Source organism: Drosophila persimilis, unplaced genomic scaffold, assembly GCF_003286085.1.
Source record: "Drosophila persimilis strain 14011-0111.01,24,50 unplaced genomic scaffold, DperRS2 tig00000002-arrow-pilon, whole genome shotgun sequence".
NCBI classification, from domain to species: domain Eukaryota; kingdom Metazoa; phylum Arthropoda; class Insecta; order Diptera; family Drosophilidae; genus Drosophila; species Drosophila persimilis.
This window is the reverse complement of record NW_020825289.1, coordinates 19,166,061-19,187,131: the sequence shown is the minus strand read 5'-3', so window position 1 is coordinate 19,187,131 and position 21,071 is coordinate 19,166,061. Positions and strand designations below refer to the sequence as shown.

The 21,071-nt window shown below is 40.8% G+C and overlaps 2 protein-coding genes across 8 annotated transcripts in view; both read right to left on the bottom strand.

The window, feature by feature from the left end:
* The window catches only part of LOC6592807 (longitudinals lacking protein, isoforms H/M/V), a 61,169-nt gene that overhangs the window by 6,076 nt on the left and 34,022 nt on the right, over positions 1–21,071 (bottom strand). For 3 of the 7 annotated variants that reach the window (XM_026984835.1, XM_026984834.1, XM_026984836.1), the window contains exons 6-7: positions 20,544–20,888; positions 18,873–20,371 (exon numbers count right to left, since the gene is read on the bottom strand). The exons of 1 other annotated variant lie outside the window; for it this stretch is intronic. In XM_026984835.1, the coding sequence (XP_026840636.1) occupies positions 19,179–20,371; positions 20,544–20,888 (1,538 nt within the window). In that variant the 3' untranslated portion in view covers positions 18,873–19,178. Of the gene's footprint in view, positions 1–1,853; positions 2,903–12,733; positions 12,764–12,881; positions 12,975–15,540; positions 16,777–18,872; positions 20,372–20,543; positions 20,889–21,071 lie in introns of those variants that run through there. 3 more of the 7 variants (XM_026984847.1, XM_026984841.1, XM_026984838.1) reach the window with 3 other exon arrangements.
* Positions 208–1,462, bottom strand: LOC6592801 (longitudinals lacking protein, isoforms N/O/W/X/Y). The gene is made up of 2 exons (XM_002017614.2): positions 1,390–1,462; positions 208–1,309 (listed from the first exon to the last, which is right to left on the bottom strand). Exon 2 carries the CDS (start codon positions 924–926, stop codon positions 399–401), a length of 528 nt encoding a protein of 175 aa, XP_002017650.1. The 5' UTR covers positions 927–1,309; positions 1,390–1,462; the 3' UTR covers positions 208–398.

The following is a 21,071-nucleotide window of genomic DNA, read 5'->3' as shown; positions in this document are numbered from 1 at the left end:
AGATTCGATTGTAAACATTTATTTATTAGTATTTATATTACTTTCATATACAAGGTTAATACGCAGTGGTTGGGTTAGGGTTTTAAATATTACTTGTGTATGTATCGATTTTAAAATACTTATACGTTGAGCTAATTCAAAATTTGATTCTACAATACATATTGAGCAATTCAACTAGATCTTGACTTGACTTGAGAGTTTGATCGTGACTTAGTCCACTAGCTTAAACGTATGTGATTACACTTTGAGATCGTAACTTTGGCTATATTACAAACTTGTTACAGACTACACGAATTTAGGGTTTAATTACTCTTTGGATTCATCACACATTTCACACAGTAACACAACAACAAATGCTAAACAGACTAGAATTCATGTAACCGTACAGTTCCATAGACCTAATTTCCCATATGAAGCGTCTCCACGGAATCAGAATGCTTCTGGTTCATATGCTTACGTAGATCCGACTTGTATTTACACTTGTGCGGACAGTGCGGACATTTGAGGGCGGGCTCCACCCCGCACTCGTAGTTCTTGTGCCGCTTCAAGGAGCCCTTGATCTTGTAGGTCTTGCCGCACACATTGCAGGCAAACTTGCTGTCGTCCAACCCAAACTCATTTGAAACTTGTTGAAGAGTCATGGTTGTGGCAGCATGAAGGGTATTTCCCAGCCCATTAATATACAACTTATCGTGATGCACATGACTCTCCTCATCGCCGTGCATCTTCTCCCCGTACTCGTCGTCCAGCATGCTCTCGTGTGAATCCACCTTCATCGCAGCTAGTTCCAGTTCACGCTCGGCGTCATCCGCATCGGCTAACAAAAGGCCAGAATCATGACTGGATACCACAGCAGTGCTGGCCATACTGGAAGGTGCCATTGATATGCTAGTGGCTCCATACTGCATCACATCGCGCAGGAGCATCTTATCCTCCAGGCGAGAAGTGTCTATCTTGATGTACTCCTGTCGGGCCTGCGTCTGCTGGATCGTCAGCTGGTGGCGCTGTGACTGCTGCTGTTGCTTCACTATCTGTATAGTGGTTGCCTGGGGCTTGTGGAGCAGGCTGGTGGTGTTTGTGTTCGTGGTGGCATTCTTTGTAAGTGCTGGTATCGTGTACTGGATGTTGCCCACTGGATTGCCGAGGTCATCGGGCGGGAGCTCCACTACAACAGTGGCCCCCGACAGAAGTCTTGATCCTCCGCCATTGCTTAACCCGGCGCCAGTGCTGAGAGTCTGGGTGGGGGATTGGGCTCCAGTCGAACTGGAAATTGAGTAGGGCACTGTTTCCAGAATGGTCCAGTAGCCATCTGCAAAGAGTGTGAAGCAACAGAAGAGGTTAGTTAGTAAGACGCTAGCCGAGTCCCTCAAGGATCTGGAATATAATTACTTGTAGCATTAACAAGTGTCTCAGCTGGCTGCTGGACCCGTCCAATATGTTTTGGGATTGGTGGAGTGTGGGTTCAGGGATGGTGTGGATTATAAACTTGGGCTTGTTTGGGTTTTTTGCTGTAACGCATATATGATTTTGTTGCTTTATTCTTAATCGCTTGCATTTACAATATAATAAAAAGTACACAAATTCTTGGTTAACTCGTACTCTGATTTTGTTTTGTAGAACCGATAACTATATTTATAGGCGTATATGTAGGTACATATGTTAGAATTTTAAATGTACAACTGAGGAATATTCATGTTGAAAAAGTGGCAAATAAATGGCGCTTTAAGTCTTTGATTGCTTCACATGCGAAAGCCCTAATTGCTGGCAAGAATATTTGAGTTTGAGAACACCAACCACACTAGAACTAAGTATATATGTTTTCCATATGTCTGCATATGGGGCTATGTATTTATATTTACTCGTATATGGTGCATGTACGTATGGGTGTATGTATTTAAATAAAATGGTCTTGGACCGATTCGGCTAACTTAGGCATAACTCAACATAAAGAAAGTAAAACGAGAGAGTTAAAAAGTTAAAACGGAATGCGCTCAGAGAAATTGTATGTAAGTTAAAAGTTCTTTAAGTAATTTGTGCAGGAATGTGGCTGGGAGGCTGGGAGTGCCACAAGGCTGGGATCGATTGGTTGGTTGGTTTGTTGGTGGGTGCGGGCACAGGCACAGGCACAAGTACGCGTTGGAGGTAGCTACTACTTGGACAAGCAACTATTGTCATTATTCATTTGGTAAACATTTCACATTACGCCTCTCGAGATGCTGCTCATCGGGTCAGCTTCATTAGCCATCATCGTCGTAGTCGTCGTCGTCCTCGTCGCTCTCCGGTATGGGCACAGCCGTGATGGTCAGATCGCGACCAGCAAAGTCAAAGTTGATTTCACACAGTGCTGCGGCCAGATCGCTGTCCATTCCCCCAACATCGTTATCACCATCATCAGCATCGCCGTCCCCATCGCCGTCGCCATCGCCATCGCCGTCGCCAGTTGCCTCGTCGTTGCTCATGTCATCCTCATTCCGTATCACATACAGGCTTTCCTCATCGTCGCGAGACTGCTCATAGAGCATGCAATGCTTGCGCTTGGCGTGGCGCAGCACGTGATCCTTGCGGCGCGAGCGGTACTCGCAGGACACGCACTTGTACTTCTTCTGCTTGAGGCAGTACTTTCGCACGTGCTCCTGCAGTTTCTGTGGCGACTTATAATAGCGGTTGCAGTGCTTGCACTGCATGAAGGAGTCGCGGGAGATGCCCGCACTGGGATTGGAGGCACGCAGACTGCTGCTCTGATTGTGGCTCGTTGTGGTGGCGGCATTGGTGGCGTTAGTGTTGGTGTTGGCATTAGTTCCACTGCTATTGTTGTTGAGATAGCCATAGTAGTCGTCGTGGCTGGCGGTGGCACTCGTCGAGGTTTCCACGCCCAGGAGACTGCCCAGTATGGGATAGATGTCTGCTGGTCAGCACAGCACGGAGGTGTCAAAACAAAAAGGAGAACGAAACAAAATCAAATTAATGGCTGGCAAGCAACTGATCAAACATCAACTTAAGCTATGTAGAAATAGTTTAATAAAATAATATAGAGATCTTAGTGTTGTGTGGCTACTACCCAATAGGCGCCGATGATCATGATGATTTTGATGATGAAGGCGATGGTGGTGACTGTTGTTCGTGGTGGTGTTTCATTGCGGTTGATGGAGTTTAGCGGCGTGGGGGACGGATGATGGTGATGGTGACTGATAATGATGGTGTGTGGTGACGTTATGGTATGGTTGACACAATCCCCAGAGAGCTACATGTATGCACATAGACAAAAGCCACTCAAGCATTTCTATAAACAAAAACTTGAGAATATATACAGAACAAAAGAATAAATCACAAAATCAGATGTTGGTGTTGGTGTCGTTGGTGGGATTTTCAAAACTACAACAATACAGCAAATCAAATTACATTTATCATATATTTTGTGTGTTATATAACTATGATCTGTTCACTCTTCAATACAATATCAATGTCAGGCATGTGAGGGCCACCCAAGGGTCTTCTGTCTCCTTGAAGTCGATCCATTATTATCCACCTAGAAGAAGAGAAAAATCTATATTAGTTCAGGGTTTTTAAAGAGTTTCACTTGATAATGGCTGGACCAGGAAACTAAGAGGGAGAAATGGAAATCGTCAAACAGATTTATGAATTTTTGCAGTTTTTTTTTCTATCATTTAATATATTTTTTAATTTACTTTTATTTGTTGGTTGGTTTTTGCCTGTTCACTTATAACAATTAGATCGTTTTACTTGTTTAACATTTAAAATAGTTTCACAAATTTTGTTTAAGGCGTTTCTCGGCTTTATACACAATTACATAATTAAATTTACTCTGAATTCGTACTAGATTTAATTCGTTTTGTTAAATTGGTTTAAGCACACTTTTCATAGTCTAACTGGCATTTTGAATGTCCTTCGTTTCGTTAGATTTTTTTACTGTGTAAATATATTGGTATCTCTTCTCCATTCGTTAATCTAAATTGCAGTGCAAAAGCAATTTGGTTTTCGTTATGTATACATTTCATTTTAGTTTTCTGTTTTCATTATTTTTTTTTTTTTTTTGTAAATTTTTTTTCTTGGCGCAAACTAAGCTATGGTACATTGGTTACAACTCGAATCGGTTGGTGTTTGATGCTTCTTATTTTCAACATTAACAATTCGTAAGGCGTGCGTCAACAGCAATAACATCCATTTCTCATTTGTTTAATTTTTCCTTTTTTTAACCTATGGATAATATATTTACGGTGTGCTTTGAATTTAGTTCCCAATTTTCGTTTCACTAGATTTTTGCAGCAATAGAAGAAAATAATAGTTTACGAACTAAAGAAATAACGAATAGAAAATGATTCTTAATAGAGACAAACAAAATATCCGATTTTCTTCAGTTATATATGTGTGTTGTTTGTATTATGTTTGTGTGTTGAGTGTGTGAGTGTTTGTATGTGTGTGTGTGTTTGAAAAGAAAGCCCTTCTCATTTCCGTAACCGACCTATTGCCCTCCCAATCTGCGATCTCCCTTGCTCCGATCTGATCAGATCTGTTCCTTGCTTCGTTTCGCTTCGCTACGTTTCAATCACAATTAATCACATCGATCCATATATATGCATACATATGTGTATGTATGTATGTTTTGTTTTGTTTGTTTGTATGTATGTAGCTATCTATATATACATAGATATATGTTTCTTTATATATAATTTTACATTCACAGCTCCTAGTTTACAACGTTTTAAAAATGTGTATTTTGTGTGTGTTTTGGATGTTTTTAAATCTTTGATATTAATTATGAACAGAAATAATAAGAATACATTAATAGAAAAAGAGTTATCTGGGTTAGTACAAGTTCTCGAAAAATATTTCACTTTTTCTTGGATGTATGTGTCTATGTTTTACATACAATGGTACGGCCAGGTAGTATCTTTTCGCAATAGGCCTCCCACCCATCTAAATCTGCTCAAACTTTGATGGTTGCCTATGTGCTAGCTGTCTGTATTGTGTTTTGTTGGTGTGTGTAAGGGGGTTTGTGTTAGTAAATTGTTTTTCTTTTTTTTGTTAATCAAATTATATAGAAATTTATCACATGCTTTTCTTTACACTTTAACTATACGACTCGAAAGCTTGCCATTATGGACCACATACGAGTATGGTATTTTCTTTTTCATTTCTCTTGTACGAGTATATGGGTCAATTCGAGTCCATCACATGCGCTGTTGATAAATTATAAAATAGGTGTGACGGATGGACATCCATCTTCTTCCCTTATTGTTTTTTTTTTTTTTTGTTTGTAACGTAAAAATTAGATGTTTCCGCTTAGAAAAGTAGTTAAAAATATTATGTTGTACAGATAAATAAGAACCACAACCTTAATAGACAAAAAGTTAAATAAATCGCGATTGGATTATTGGTTATACAAAAAAAAAAAGGATACATATTGTGAAGTTCGTGAAGTGCACATCGATCTTCGTGTTCTATAACAAATGATAAACAGAACTCTAGAATCTGACTAGCGCAACAAGGCGACTTGAATATGCATATGTATATAAATATTAAACCAAGCAGAAAACCAATGGAAATCTTTTGAAAATTGTCAACGAATTAAAATTTGAAAATTTCCTCAACTAATTCGAATACTGACCGATATGAATTTTGTTTTTTGTTTTTTTTATGATTTTTTATATTTTTCTGTCAACAATTTGAACAAATTTGTTGTATTCGCATATATATTTTGTGTTGGTATTGTGCCAGTTTGTTGTCTGTAGATTAATTTACTTTATCACATTTTTTTTTGTGTCGCGAGAACTGCTGATCCGACAACAAACTGCGGTATGCGCCCCTCTGTTTGTTTGCTATTTTGTATGTTTTACATTTTTTTAATTATTTGAATTTGTAAATTTGAATTTAAAATTGTTTTTCTATTTATGTGTTAGGGGTATTAGGATGAAGTACCTAAGCAACTCGATTATACGATTAAGCTCTTTCATTTGTATATTAACAATTATAAAAATGTTAGTGTGTGTGTGTGTGTGTGTGTGTGTATGACTATGTGTCTGTGTGTGAGTGTGTGAAACAAACTCTGTCGATTTCTATAATAACTATATATAATCGTAATCGTAATCGTATCGTTTTAGAACAAGGCTTCTCTGCAGCATTCACTTCGCGCGTTTCTCAATTTTGACAACAAAATAATTATGTTAAGAGAAAATATACAATGTTATGATTACTATTAATTACAATGAGGACTATATTCTTTATATCACATACCAATTTATTTTTCTGACTGTGACTCGATGCGAGTTTCCCCAACCCATTTACATTGCCAATTCCCTCTTTCCACCCTCTTCCATGCATCCCTCCTCGAACTTGTACATGCTGCTTTAATGTTATTTAAAAATAATTAATAACTGATTTTTGTTTCGTCCTAAAATTGTTTGCCTTGTGTAGAGAAGCGCCCCCGCCCAAAGCCACACTTATTTCGTTTCCTTTCCTTTCCTTTCCTTTCGTTTCGTTTCGTTTTCTCTTTTTGGTCAAATTAAAATTCCCGCTATCACATATCGTGGTTCATAATTAAATCATAATTTAAAAATTTTCATGGAATGAGCACAAGATAAATTAATAAAAATTTCTGTGTTTCTTTGCTTTTGAAAAAAGAGTAGATAGAGATCGTTGAGTTTCAACTACTAGCTATAATTTGTTATACTACTATATACCCGCAGTATTTATCATGCGTTCCTGTGGCTTTTGGGGGTGCGGTCCTAAGCAAACCGTCAATCTTTTTGCAATTTTGAATATAGTTTGTGGATATAGGCAAACGAAAACATGTGAAAAAGCGAAGAACAACGATTGTTTTATGATTTGTTTGTTTTTTTTTTTTTTGTTTTGTTTTGTTGTTTTGGTGCGCATAAAATATTGCACGTATGCCTTCAATGTGGTCTAACTTACGGTCTACCTCTGACTCTAACTCGGACTCCGACATCTGACTTCTGACTCCGACTGTAACTGTCGTGTATCTATCTACGTTTAGTGGTTCCCTTTCGTTGAACTAACCTAAGGCGCGTGAGAGGGCGCTGCACTAGAAATTACACTAAGATTAATGTGAATGTTTTTTGCGTTTGCTGCTGCTACAATAAAATGCATAACTTTCCCCATCCACAATCAAGAAAAAATTCATTGAGATCATTGAGTTTTCCAAAGGACTTATACATCATGCAACATGCTGCACGCCCGCTCTCTCACGCGCCTCTCAAACAATTTGCTCCCCTCAGCTCTGCCAATTCGGAAAAACAAAATTAATTGTTGCTGTTGCTGTTACTATTACTGTTACTGACAAAAATATAAAACAAACTAAAACAAAAACAAAAAGTAAAAATATACGATAATGAGCTAAGAATTAGGATTGGTTAATATTCCATCAGTATATACAAAGTTACGAGTTAGTTATCTGTATATATATATATATATGTATATATGTATATTTATGTAGATACATATATGAAGTATATGTAAAAACGACTATATTTTTCAAGATCATTTGGAAAATTATATAAAACCGCACTCTGGACTGGACTGGACTGGACTGTGGTTAGGACTCTGACTGAAGCTGAACTGACACTAAGCCCCGAACCTGAACGCCAATCTGAACCCCAACCTGAACCTGAACCTCAACATAGACCTAAACCTGAGCTGCGCTGCGCCTTCAATCCTGCGATCCTATTCTGGTTGTGGGGTCCTAGCTTGATCCCAGATCTGGGTCAACAGCAACAAGTTGTTTGAGAGCCTGGCGTCGTGGATTGCCATTGCAGCATTTGTTGTATCATCGATGTTGGTGGGTGCGCATGTGGAGCACAAGATTGTGTTTGTGCTTCGATTTCTTGTGACAAATGGGGCACTCGAACTTCGGCTCCACGCCGCACTCGAAGCGCACATGTCGATTGAGGCTGTGCGGGCGGGCGTATGTGTTGCCGCATCTGTCGCAGGCGTAGGCTCCGCCACCTCCTCCGCTCCCACTAGCACTCCAATTGCCACCGGATCCACCGGCTGCTGCTGCCGCCGCTGCAGCCGCTGCCGCCGATGTAGAGGCTCCACCTGTGGAGGAGGCACTTGTGTTGTTGGCCGCCAGGCCAGCAGCCGTCGCAACGGCTACTATAGCAGCAGCAGCACTGCTCGATGGGTCTGCTCCGGAGCCAGGTATCATGCCCCCGCTGCTACTGCTGTAGCGGCGCGTTGGCGTGTCTGGGCGTGCCACTTGGCCCGTTCCAGCTGTATATATCAGCTGTGGCAGTGGACGACTGTGTGGAGTATGCAGTTGGGTGTGATGTCCTCCTCCGACCTGGGCAGCGGCCAACAGTACTTTGGCAAAGTCTATACGCAGGTCGCAGGGCTCATTGTCCTCTTCGTTGCTGTCGTCGTTGTCTCCGTTTCCGTGCCTGTGTTGCGACTTGGGCACCAGCTGGTGCCCTGTGCAGTGCGTGGGAGTGGCCCGGCCACTGTCGATCCGGAGGTCATGCTCGTTATGGTCGTCCATGCCCGCACTCGGCTCAAACTTGATGACGCCCATCGGCGTCTCGTTGGGACTGGTGTACGGACTGGTCTTCAGGTCCATCAGGCTGTAGCTCCTGTTCGTGGGGGACAAACGGCCGAAGTCTGTGGAGAATGGGTGATACAGAAAGCAGGGAAACTATTTTAGTTTTTCATTATTTTTACTTCGGTTTTCAAAGATTGCATGTCTCCTTTCTAGATGGAAATTATAAAAATACCTAAAACTAATTGGAAGTAAATAAATAATTAAGGGCTTTACCGTGATTTTGTATCTTTTTGTTGGTTTTTTTTTTTTTTTTGTTATATGTATGTTGCTTTAGTGAGAGATATGATACTATGGATTGGAGTGGAGTGGACTGAACTGGTGTGCGTGTGTGTAAATTTGTGGATGTGTGTGTGTGTGTGTCTTGTGTGTGTGTGTGAGCTTTTTTGTGAGTAGGCTGTAAAGTAAATGTATTATTAAATATTATATTAAAACACAATGAGTACAATAATAAATGTCGAGAAAACAGTTGGAGAGCTAAGCACAAAAAAAAGATTCAATAGAGTTTTGCTCAAGTTACAAGTGAGAGAAATGGTTAAATATATATATATATATATATCATCTATAGGAATGTGTGTTGGGTGGTTAGTGACAAAAACACTTACAAATTATAGAGAGGGGAGAGGACATATAACTAGTGGAGCTTGGAGACAGAACAGGACAGCAGGACAGCCTCCTCAGAGCTTCCTTGGCCTAAAGTGCATTGTTCTTTTTTTAAATTATATTGTATAAATAAATACGCATGCAACATTAAAATGTAGGAAAGAAAACTTAAGAGATTATAAATAAATAAGTTGAAAAGAATTTGATAGAAAATTGGGTATTTATAAAATACAATTCTATACAAACTAAGTTGGTTTTCGTTTTCTCATTTCATATTTTAATTTGTAGATAATTAAACGCTAGATAGTATATTAATTAGATAGATGTATACGCTTCACAATCGCTAGGAGAAGACAGGTAGAGATAGAAGAAACTTAAAGTTAAACCTTCGGCAATACAAACGAATGGAATGTGAACAAAAAACAGAACAAACTACAAATCTAGTTCCATACATAGTCATATAGGTATAGTTACTTCGTCTAACAGATACATATATGTATAAGGTCTAGAAGGATACATAGTTATGCATATCTATAGTTTATATAGTATTTATATATATATATATATATATATGTATATATATATGTAGTATGTTGTAGTAGTTAAGCATGCAAACAACAATAAGAGGGAGAGGCAACACCATAACTGCGTTGTTTGGCTGTCGTTCATCAGGCAACATCACATCCACATCATCATCAACATCACATCACATCCATCCACCTGAAATAGAGATCTGATTAGTATGGATTCATAGCAGGGGTACGAATGCCTAAGACTATGTATCGGAATGAGGGTAGGAACAGGTGGAGTATGGCGAGTGAATATCTTTGGAGTGTCTGTGGATGGAATGGAATGAGAAAGTTCTATAGAGGAATATGCAGTTAAAATAAGTACAACTTCAGTGTTTGGTATTTTGTTTTTGACATTTGCTTTTAATTGTATTTTGAAATTTCTTTGGTTTTTGTGTTGGGTTTTTGGTTTTAATACATTTTTCCGGCCATAATTACGATTTTCAGTTGAGAAATACATATTATTATAATGGTAATACAGAATCTCTCTTGCAGATTTATAGAGGTATTTGTTCCTTTTTTCTTTCTCAGTTTTTTTTGTTGGATTGGGGTTTACATTACAATAAGGTAGGGGAATCTGATGGAACACTATAATCTTATCTCCTGTCCTGTCTTGTCCTGTACTTCCCTGTGTTTCTATTTTCAGTGCCGGTTCAGATTCGTGATTCTGTTCATTTAAATCTAACAATTTCAAAGCATACTCGTACATGCGCTGATATTTCGAATTAATTTTGTAAACATTGTTATTATCAATTATCAATTATAATTTGTGTCTAAATTGAAAATATTATTCCGTTATCGTTTTGTTTTGACTAGATAATCGTTTATAGATAATAATTATTATATAAGCATAACTTAATGACCAGAAATCAATCTTTAAAATGTTTCTAACAAATTAAAAAGCTATTGCGTATGCAAACGTAATATAAAACCAAAAATACATATTAATATTAAGTATCTTTAGAGGGGCATTTGCTTTATGTCCATGCCATGCATATAGTTAGGGGTCTTTTACTTCCATACTTAATATAAAAGTTTCCGTTTTGGTTCACAAATGTTGCTGTGACGACTAGTTCAAGTAATTTTCTGTTGTTTTCTTTGTTGCATTTTTTTTTTTTGTTTTTTTTTTTCTGGGAAAAAATGTACACATATTTATATGTTTTAAGTTTTTCGTGAGAATTGTCTAAAGCAATACAATATTTTTGTTGTTTTGGTTATTTTGGTTATTTTTTTTTGTTTTTTTTTTTTTTTGTATTGCAATCTATTCCTAAATTGGTTTTGTTTTTCTTGTTTTTTCTCTGCGTCTGTGTCTGGGCCCAACGACATCGTTTGGGGAAAAAGCCAAGTCAGTTTCAGATATCCACTGCGAAAACTCAAGTTGAAGGAATAACTAAAATTTGTACTAAGAGAAGATGTTCAAAACCGTCCTCAGCCGTGGCCCCGACTCACGTAATTTGGATTTTATACAAGTCCAAATCTCTCTTAAACACTGTCCTGCTGGAATACCAAGGTGTAGCTGCTGCTGTTGCTGTTGTTGTTGTTGTTGCTAATGCTGCCGACGTTGCTGGTGGGCACAGCTAGTGGTGGCGGTTGAGCGGACTGGGGTTTCTTCTCCTCCTCGACGTCCTTCTCGCGGTCCCGGCACTTCGTGTTGAGATGGCGCTTCAGATTACTGTGGACGTTGGTGGCATATCCGCACATCTTGCTGCAGAAGTAGCGCGGCGGCAGGCCGCACTCGTTCTTCAGGTGACACTTGAGGCTATTCTTCCACTTGTACGTGCGGTTGCAGTTGCGGCACACCCACGGCTTCTCAATATCGGCATTGTAGATCATGTCGGCGGAGTGCTCAAGCGACTCCTTCCGTGTGCGCTTGTTTTGGACCAGGATGCGGTAGCGGTTGTCGTCCGAGTGGGACCAGTGAAGATTGAGGTTCTGCGCATCTATGGGCAGGTTCAGCTTGTGGCCCAGCAGGGTGGAGTTAGCCGTGGTGATGCTGGCCCCGCTGCTTGTCCCAGCGGTCGACGCATTCATATGGTTGGGTCCCGAGATCGTCGTTATTGTGGCTGGTATGGTGGGCAGCTTGATCTGCAGCGATTGACTGGTGGGTTGGAGCTGCAGGTGCTGCAAGTGCTGTTGCTGTTCGAGCAGTTGCTGCTGCTGCTGGGCACTGAGCACGATCTTCTTCACGCCCGTCCCGGAGCCCGACTTCTGCTTATCGTTGGACTGTTTAGCGTGCTTTTGGGTGGCCGCGGCTGTCGTCAGCAGATCATCGTCATCGTCATCGTTGTCCATCAGATAGCTGTCCTCGAACTCCTCGTTCTCGATTTTCACCGCATCGTAGGTCCAGGACAACGGACTGGCCAGCTTTAGATCATAGTCAAAGGTGTTTTCATCATCAATGGCCTCGTTGCAGACGGCCTCGTCACCATTGATCGACATGTTGTCGGGGTTCTCGATCTTCACAATCACCTCAGTCATGGTCTCATCGATGCTGTCCAGCTCCACGCCAGCAGCAGCCAGGGCAGCAGCCGAGGCAGCATCAACATTGCAGTTGCTCGAAGAGCTCTTGTTGCCACTATTGGCCGGCGTTATGCAGGCGATTGTTGTGCGTCCGATGCTGCCGATCCGGGTGACCGTTTGGGTCAGTGTCTGGGTCACATTGCTCTTGCTGATGTTATTATTGATATTGTTGCCAGTGGAGCTAGAGGCCTTCTTGGCAACTGATGCTGATGCTGATGCTGCTGCTCCTGCTGATGCCGCAACTGCTGCTGCCGTCGTCGTCGTCTTAATGGGCGTTGATGTCTTGTTAGTGGTTTTAGCATCGTTTTTGGGTGACTTTTTGGACTGTGTTAGTTTGTCTGATGTTAGTTTTGGTTTTATTTGGTCGATGTTAGTCATGAAATAGAAATTCAGAATGTAAGTTAATGGATTTGTTAAGGAATGTGTTTAAATATAAAAAAAAAACATGTATAAGAACTGATGATGTTGTGTCTGTGTGTTCAGCAACAAAAGAAAATGAAGACTGCAAAAGAAAAAATCGTTGTAAATTTCAAAACAAAGTACAAAAATATCGGATTAACAAATGAAACAAATCAAGTATTAAGAAAAGTGTAAATGTCAATTGGTGTGCATCAAAGTACCTGTCAGAGTATCGTCAGAGCTCTTCCCAATGACGGACTGATCGGCCAGCATGAGCCAGTTGCGCACACGTATCCGGGACTCTCCGCCTTCATCTGGAAACACGTTAGACAACAATGGGTATTACGTTAGTACGAGTTAATTACATTCAGAAATTGTATAGCTTATAAGAACGATTGATGTGTGCCTAAACTGAATGATTCCTAACCTTTTTATATTTGTTTTATTTTTTGTTTAGTCAATAGTTTGTGTTGTAAAATGAAGAGTTGCTAAAAATGAAATAAAATTTGTTTTCTTAAAATAATAATTATAATACTTACACAAGCAGTACATAAAAAATGCTACAAAATCTGTGTGTGAAAACGAAAACGTAAGTAATGTACATCAACGTAAGGATAAATAGATAGATAGATGGTTAGAATCTATCGGGGAACGCACATAGCACACAATTTTTGTTTCTTTTGCGTTTTATTACATGGAATTGTATATTTTTCACATTGAATTTGGGGTTTTTATCAATTTACAAAAAGAGTTTTACAAACAATTTATAGAAGAAATTAAATATATATTTTATATATATAAGGGTATGCTACTTCTGTTGCTTTAATGAGTATTTGTCATCTTATTAAGTTTTATACATAGTTTTATTTAAAACTACACATTTTATTTGTATAAATCTGCGTTTTCCTATTGTTCAACAATATTACATTCGAAAATTTTGAATTTTCCGTCCTTGCCGTAATGTTTTCATTAACAAATTTCCTTTCGTTTATTCTTCATTGTATAAAGAGACGCTAATTTTAGCCCAACACCGCGATAAAGTAACCAATGTTTTTTTTTAAAGAGTTTTAGTTTCTTAAAGAAAATATTTTTTATATGTATGTAAGCATTCGAGATTTTCCATCGTCTCCGTTTCCGTCTCCGGCTCCTCCTCCTGTTTTTCGTTTTTCAATTAATTTTTAATTATTCATTTAGAAGATAATTTTTGTTGCACAGTTTTACTGGCCGTACATTTCTGTTTGGGTGTTCGTATCTGTTTTTGTGAATGTTTGGAGCTGTTGTCGTTGTAATTAAAGCTTAATAAAATCATCTATGGAATGTATTTCGTTGTAGTGGAAAGCAAGGTATAAAATAAATTAGGCTTGACTACTTATGAATGTGCCGAGTAATATATTAGTTATCGCACACATTCGTATCGTATTAATAAGGTATCAAAAAAATAATAAATAAAGTGCATGTGACGTATTTGTGGCGGTGTTTTGTTGATTGTTGTTTCCGTTTATGTAGTGCTGTAGTTGCTGTTGTGGTTGTGGTTGTCGTTGTCGTGTGTTCAGTAGCTCAGCTACTTGATCTTTTGTTGCTTTTGTGTTTGAGTTATTGAATTGGGATTCCCGTTCCCTACCTCCAACTAAGTACCTGAGTTTAAATGTCTAAAGACCATTTAAATCCTGACCTCCTGCTCATCCTCATCCTCTTGACTTTTACTTAAATTCCTGCCTTAACCTACTTTATATGGCTTTACACAGTTACGAACGTTTGCTTATCGTAGATTTTCGTAGATTTTAAATTACAATTTACGCGGATTGCTTCTGGTTTCCATCCATTTGTGAAGGCACTTTCTTCGTTGACTACCAAACGCGCTCTCACACCCTCTCTTACACTAACTTCTATAAAATGTTTTTGAGCTTAGTACATGTTGTGTTTAGCCTAAGACATCGTCATAATAGCAAATATTTCAACTTGAGGTAAATTGTTGTTTAAAGAGGCTAATTACTGACTGACTGACTGACTGACTGACTGACTGACTGATTGATTGACTGACTGACTTTATGTGTGGGAACCTGGTCTGAATCTGTTTTGGCACTGCTATAAATTACTATGGGTTTCCAAAGGATTCTTCCCCTTGATCCATGTACAGGCATCTAGTAAGAAGCTCTGCCATGATTTTTAAAGTATTCCCACGTGGACTTTTTAATTGTTAAACTGGTCAATAAATTGAGGGTTAATGCATTGTTTACGTCTGTACTGTATCTAGGGTGGTGCTCTGGAATGAATATCTATCGGTTAAACTCCACGCACATTACGCCGTGCATCAGGCTACAGGTAAAGGTAACGAGTACCGTTCTGGGCTCGTGTTCGTGTGCCTTTCCCTAGTAATATCTTAATATGGTCTGAGTTCTCGTTACTTTTTCATCTTACATATCCACTGAGTTGGCTGCTGCTACTACTACTGCTGCTCCCTGGCTATACATCCATTATATATGTATATGTATATGTCTATGTCTAGGTATATGTATGTATGTAGAGCTAGGCTAAACTATATATTTCGCTAATCCTAAACCGTTTCATTGTACAAGATTTGTCTTTCTTCTTTCGTTTTGTGGAATGTTGCAATTTTAAAATTGTATTGTATTGTATTGTGTAAAATCATTTTACTGATCACGTTGCTGTTGCTGTTGCTCTTACGGTTGCTCCAAGTTGTAGAAATTATAGATTTTCAAATCGGTTTTGTGTAAACAATTAATAACAAATAACAAAAAAAAAGTATAATATGTGAAATGGCGTAAATGTTTGTGCTTTGCAACAAATTGTTTTCGTCCTCTCGAACACCTTTTTCGAAATTTTTAGGCATCTTAAAACACTATTTCATTTTCGTATTTTGTTTTGTTTTGTTTTCTTGTTTGTTTTTTTTGTTTGTTTGTTTGTTTGTTGGTTGGTTTGTTAAAATTAATTTGGCACACTGATTCCGTTTTCCCGAGAGCATGGTGTGTGATTTCGTGCTTTACATAATTTTCTTCCATTTGATAATCCCTGATTCTGTTTAGATTTAGTTTTCTTCATGTACTCGTAATAACTGCTCAACTTTAACTCTTTATACACAATCACTTCATTTATCCTCCATTTATGAGAAGTGCGGATGCAGCTCCGTGGCACTAGCCAGGGCAGCCGCTGCGGCTGCCGCCACGGTTGCAGCAGTGACTCCTCCTCCGCCCACTCCACTGCTATCGCCATCTAGGGCTGCAGACCCAGCGAAGCTTTTCACATCCTCCAGCTTGAACTTCTCCTTGTGCATGCGCTCCATGTGGCGACCTATGTGCATCTTCTGCTTGGCCCGGTACACGCAGAAGGGACACTGGAACTGCGGTTCCTTTCCGCACTCCCATTTCTGGTGGTTCCGCAGCGAGGACTTCAGCTTGTAGACACGGCCGCAGACTGGGCATGGGTGTCCAGCACCATTGTCGGCTCCGCCCAGTGATCCGTTGTTATTGCCGTTGGATGGGGTCGCGCTCGATCCGGACCCAGCTAGTCCGACCACCGATCCGCCACCGGTCCCTGCCGTGCTGCCGCTAATCAAATTGTTCATGGCGCTGATGCTGTTCAGGATGTTGATATGGCAAAGTCCAGCTGGGCCGCCAACATCCGCAAAGGTCACGCCTCCACTCAGGTTGGCCTGGTAGTCGCTGCTGTTGCCATTCCCGGAGCTGGCCTGATCATCGCCGTAGCTCAGCTCGGCACTGGTGTTGGCCCCCGCCGCTGCCGCCGCCGCGGCCGCTTGCTTCTCGGCCACTGCCTTTAGCATCAGGGAGGTGGCTTCCTCCTCGGTGAGGTGCTTGAGCTTCCCACCACCGCTGGTCTTGTGGGGCTTTCCGCTGCTGTGACCGCTGTGGTTACGCGGCGTAGAGGCGGCACTGGGCTCGCTCTTGGGCACACAATCTGTGGGCGTATTTCGTTCACCGAGCGGCTCCTTGAGGACCAGGCTCTGGGTTTGCTTCTCGACAGAGAGGTCTGTGGGAAAGACCAGGGGCTGCACGCCTTCGCGTAGGGTGACCAGGGGCATTGCCAGCCGAGCGTTCCACTCGTTCCAGGTGAGTCCCGCAATGCGCGTAATACTCAGATCTAGTTTCGGTTTCGGTATTGGTTATGGGTTTTGGGTTTTGCAAATCGGGTTGATGGTTTTGTTGGTTGATTTATTGTTGTGTTTTTGTTGCATGTGTTTGTTTTTTTGGTTTTTGTTTGGTTTTGTTGGAGTGGGGGTGGGTGTGTCGCAGCGCACAAAATATGAAAATAAAAACGAGAAAAGAAAAACAAAAGAAAAGAAGAACGAAAATAAATAGTAATACTTTTGACTGGTCACAGGAACTGAAAGAAACCTCGATGTTCACTCGAGGAAAAACGATTAAGAACAAACATAACACAGAACGATATGGCAGGTCAGTTATCGGTTAGATCAAGCGGGGGAAACCAACACAGACACACGCAATTTGGTACGGAGGGGGGATAGGTTTTTGTTCGGGTGATCTGGATGAGGCGGCACACGAAAGGCAAAATTAAAAATCAAAAGAATTAGTCAAAGCATTGGATATGTGTGAATGGATGGATGGATGGATGGATACATTTGTGTGTATAGAAAGCATTAGGATCATGGCATGAATGGCAAATTAAAGTACAAATAATAAACATATATACAGAGAGGTAAAAGAAAACTCTTTCAAACAACATTGAGCAAAATTGAGGCCAATTAGTGCAGGGTGTAAACGTATTTATTTTAAATTAAATTTTAAAAATCAAAAAGGACAACTAAATTTATTGAACTGTAGCTGGAGTGCTGCTGGGGTGGTGGTGGGTTTTGTTGTAGTTTGGTTTTTGCTTGAGCACATCAATAGACACGGCTGGGATTGGATACAGGTTCAGGTTCAGGTACAGGTTCGGTTTAAGTCTGGTTACTTTTTAGTGGCATACAGAAACGAACGTTTAGGTCTTGGGCACTTGTATATATATATATATAAATATATGTACGTAATACGTATAGAGTATTGGAATAGCAATTGTCTCCTTTCACAACTTTTTTGCTTGTTTTACTTAAGTTTAGCTCGCATTTAGCTCGATTCGAGGCTCCAGATCAGTGTCCCTCCCTCCAGGTTCAATGGATCACCTAAAAGAAGAGAGAAATACATTAGTTATGCTCGGATCAAAACAGATGATGGGTCAGGCAGTAAAGACAGCTGGCTTGCTTGCTGATACGCGCCCCGTATCTGGTGGAAATCTCATCGGTCAGGTCACCTGCAAAAAGAGAAATATGTTAGTATGGATTCTGTACAAGGCTCTCCTCCGCCTGGCCACAAACATCAAAGCTTTGGTATTGTTTATTCTTTTTTATATAATTTTATTTTACCTTTTGTTTTTTACAACTATTCTTTCAAAACATAATTTCTATTTGTTTATATGTATACGTAATAAATGTTTATTTTCAATTGATAAAGTTTTACACACACAAACGTTTAAAATGTTTCTTATATTTCTTGTTGTTTTGTTGTTTGAGAAAGTATGCTAAAGTGTTGGGGGTTGTAAATTTGTAGATATACAATCAATTTAACTAAGTTCGGCTAGATCTGTCAGAAGGGTTTCGCCTCTCAATACGTATTTACGATTGAAATTTACCAAATCGGTTTTTTTTTACATTATTTATAGTAAATATATATATATAATTTTCTTGAAAACAAAGTTCTACAATGTTAATTTTGTAAGCCTCCAATTTAGACACGTTGGCAATTTATATTTTGCAACATTTACACAATAATTTGTCGGTTAGCTCCACTTAAATAGGTTACATCAAAATATTTGTGATATTTACCAAATGAAATCTGTGTGCTCTTATCTCCACTAAACAAAACAAAACAAAAATCAACTGCTTTTGCCTTCTGCCAGTTCCAGTTGATATTTTGATAGAAAACTTGGGGCTATTTAAAGTTTCTAGTTGGCGGTGAGAAGACACACACACAGAAACACGTTGCTAATTATAATTAATTAATGTTTTAAATCTACATACTTTCCATCTAATTGTTTTGTATATTCTTTGTTATTTCCATGAAAATACTTGCACATTGATTGACCATATTTCTCTTAAGATGCTGACTTTTTGGGGTTTTTGTGTGGTTTTTTTGTTGTTTTTTTTTTTTTGTAATTTTGTAAATTACGATGAATCATAATCATAATATATTATATTAATGTGAAGACGTCCAAATTAAAGCCTAATGAAATTGAATTGAATGCACACAGAACGGAGCTCTTTTGGTTCTTCCTTTCGAGAACTGGGGAAATCAACTCTCCAACTTAATAAAAATAATCAACAAATAAGAAAGTTAAGATTAAAAAGAGTTTAAACGAGAATAGGCTGATAAAATTGTAAAATTAATAAACTGGTCTAAAAGTCAAAGAACCTCAATGAATCATTTGTTTCCCCTCAACTTGTGTAGGTATACTCACTCCTGCCCCCCCGGGCTGCGCTCCTACATCCGCGCTTACTTGCGACCTCGCTTGCTCTCCAGCTGCGGCTTCTCCGGATGGTGCTTGCGTACATGGACCCCGAGATTGCCTCGCTGTTTGGCCTTGTAGGTGCAGTAGGGACAGGGATGACACGGCTCCTTGCCGCCGCACTCGACGTTCTCGTGACGGCGTAACGTGGACTTCCAGCGGTACTTCTTGCCGCAGTGGCGACAGATGTAGCGCGACTCGGGATCATCGCAGGGACCCAGGGACGAGTCGCTCAGCGACAGTTCGTAGGTCATGCCGGAGGGGTCGCCGCCAGCATCGGACTCCTCCTTCATGGGTCGTGTGGTAAGAATGGTGTAGCTCTTGCTGGAGTCGTGCATGCCCATCTCTTCGGGTATGATGGTCTCCACATCGTCCTCCTGCAGCTCGATGCTCGAGTGGTGCTGGTGATGATGCTGCTCGTGGTGGTGGTGGTGCTGCTGCTGATCTGTCTGCACCACCGTCTGGATGTGGTGCGTCTGCAGCTGTGTGGCATGAATGTGATGCGTCTGCGGCTCGTGCTCGTGTTGGTGTACGGTGTGCAGCTCCTGTGGCTCGTGCTCGATGGTGGTTATGTGCGTCTCCCCGCCAGACGTCTGCATATGCTCCGTGATCTCCGAGGGAGCGAAGCCAATGCCAATCTTGGTGCCGTCCGGCAGCTCAATGTCGTCAATCTCGGCATACTTCACCAGGTCACTGATCATGGCCGCCGACGCATTCGGATTGTTCAAATCGATCTCACTAATCTCATACTTGGTGCCATCCGACATCTCGTGGTGCTGGTGCTGGATGCCATCATGGGTCTCCACTATCTGCAGATTGCTCATCGTCGGCCCAATGATCTTGCCACGCGTGTAGCGTATCCTCGAGGCGATGTTCGGCTTCTGTTCCGTCAGCTGTACGTTGCGCAGACCCACCAGATTAATTGTCTGCCCCGAATGGGATGTGATTATGTTTTGTACTTGGGCATGCGTCGGCTGGCTCTGCAGCTGGTGATGGTGCTGCTGATGCTGGTGTTGTGAGGTCTGGGGCACTTCCTCGATCTGGATATGCTGGTGCTCCTGATGCGACTCCTGTGGCACATGCTGGATGATGTGATGTGGGTGTATGATGGTCGAGCTTGTGTGGGCATGATGGGCTATAGTGGTGGTGGTTGGTATTATCTTCTTAATGTTGATTAGTTCTGGAATTGGACGTAGAAGTGGAGATCGTTCATTAGTACGATTGCCAATGTTTCAATTTGTTCGATTTCAGGTAATTTCCAGGAGAAACTGCCTCACGAGACTAGGGAAACTGGTAGCCCCTAAGGACCTGCATACGATTGCAATGAATATCAGTTTAAATCAAGAACTTACCGCATTCCGATGAGGGCAGCTTAATGGGAGTGCTGGTGGTCAATGCGCTCAGCGTGGGCTTGACATCCGAGTGAGCGGCTGCCGCATTCAGGAGCTCCGTGATGGTGGGCGTGGGCTGGCCAGCCGGTCCGGTGACAGTGACCGCTGCTGTTGTTTGTACTGACGATCCCTGATCCTCATCGGTGCCCAACTTGGCCGCCGTGATGTTGCCCAACTTCTTAACGTGCAAGACAAATCCGTCCTTGTTCTGTGTGATGACAATATCGTTGCTCTCCAGTAGGCAATCGTCCAGCTCGAATTCGTCGGGAGTGCTCTCGGTCTGCTCGCCCTTGTCCTGTTTGGAGGCTGCAGAATGGGGGGAGGTGCTGGATTAGTGAGTGTTTGGGGAGTACTATTTTACCGCTTAGTGGAAGTTATGCTCAGCTCAAAAACGTCTTGAATCCTGTCACAAAGCTTTTCTTCTTTAGGTTCGTTTTATTTTCATTTGAGTTCGGCAAAAACAAGCAATCAATTTTCGGTTTCCAGTGT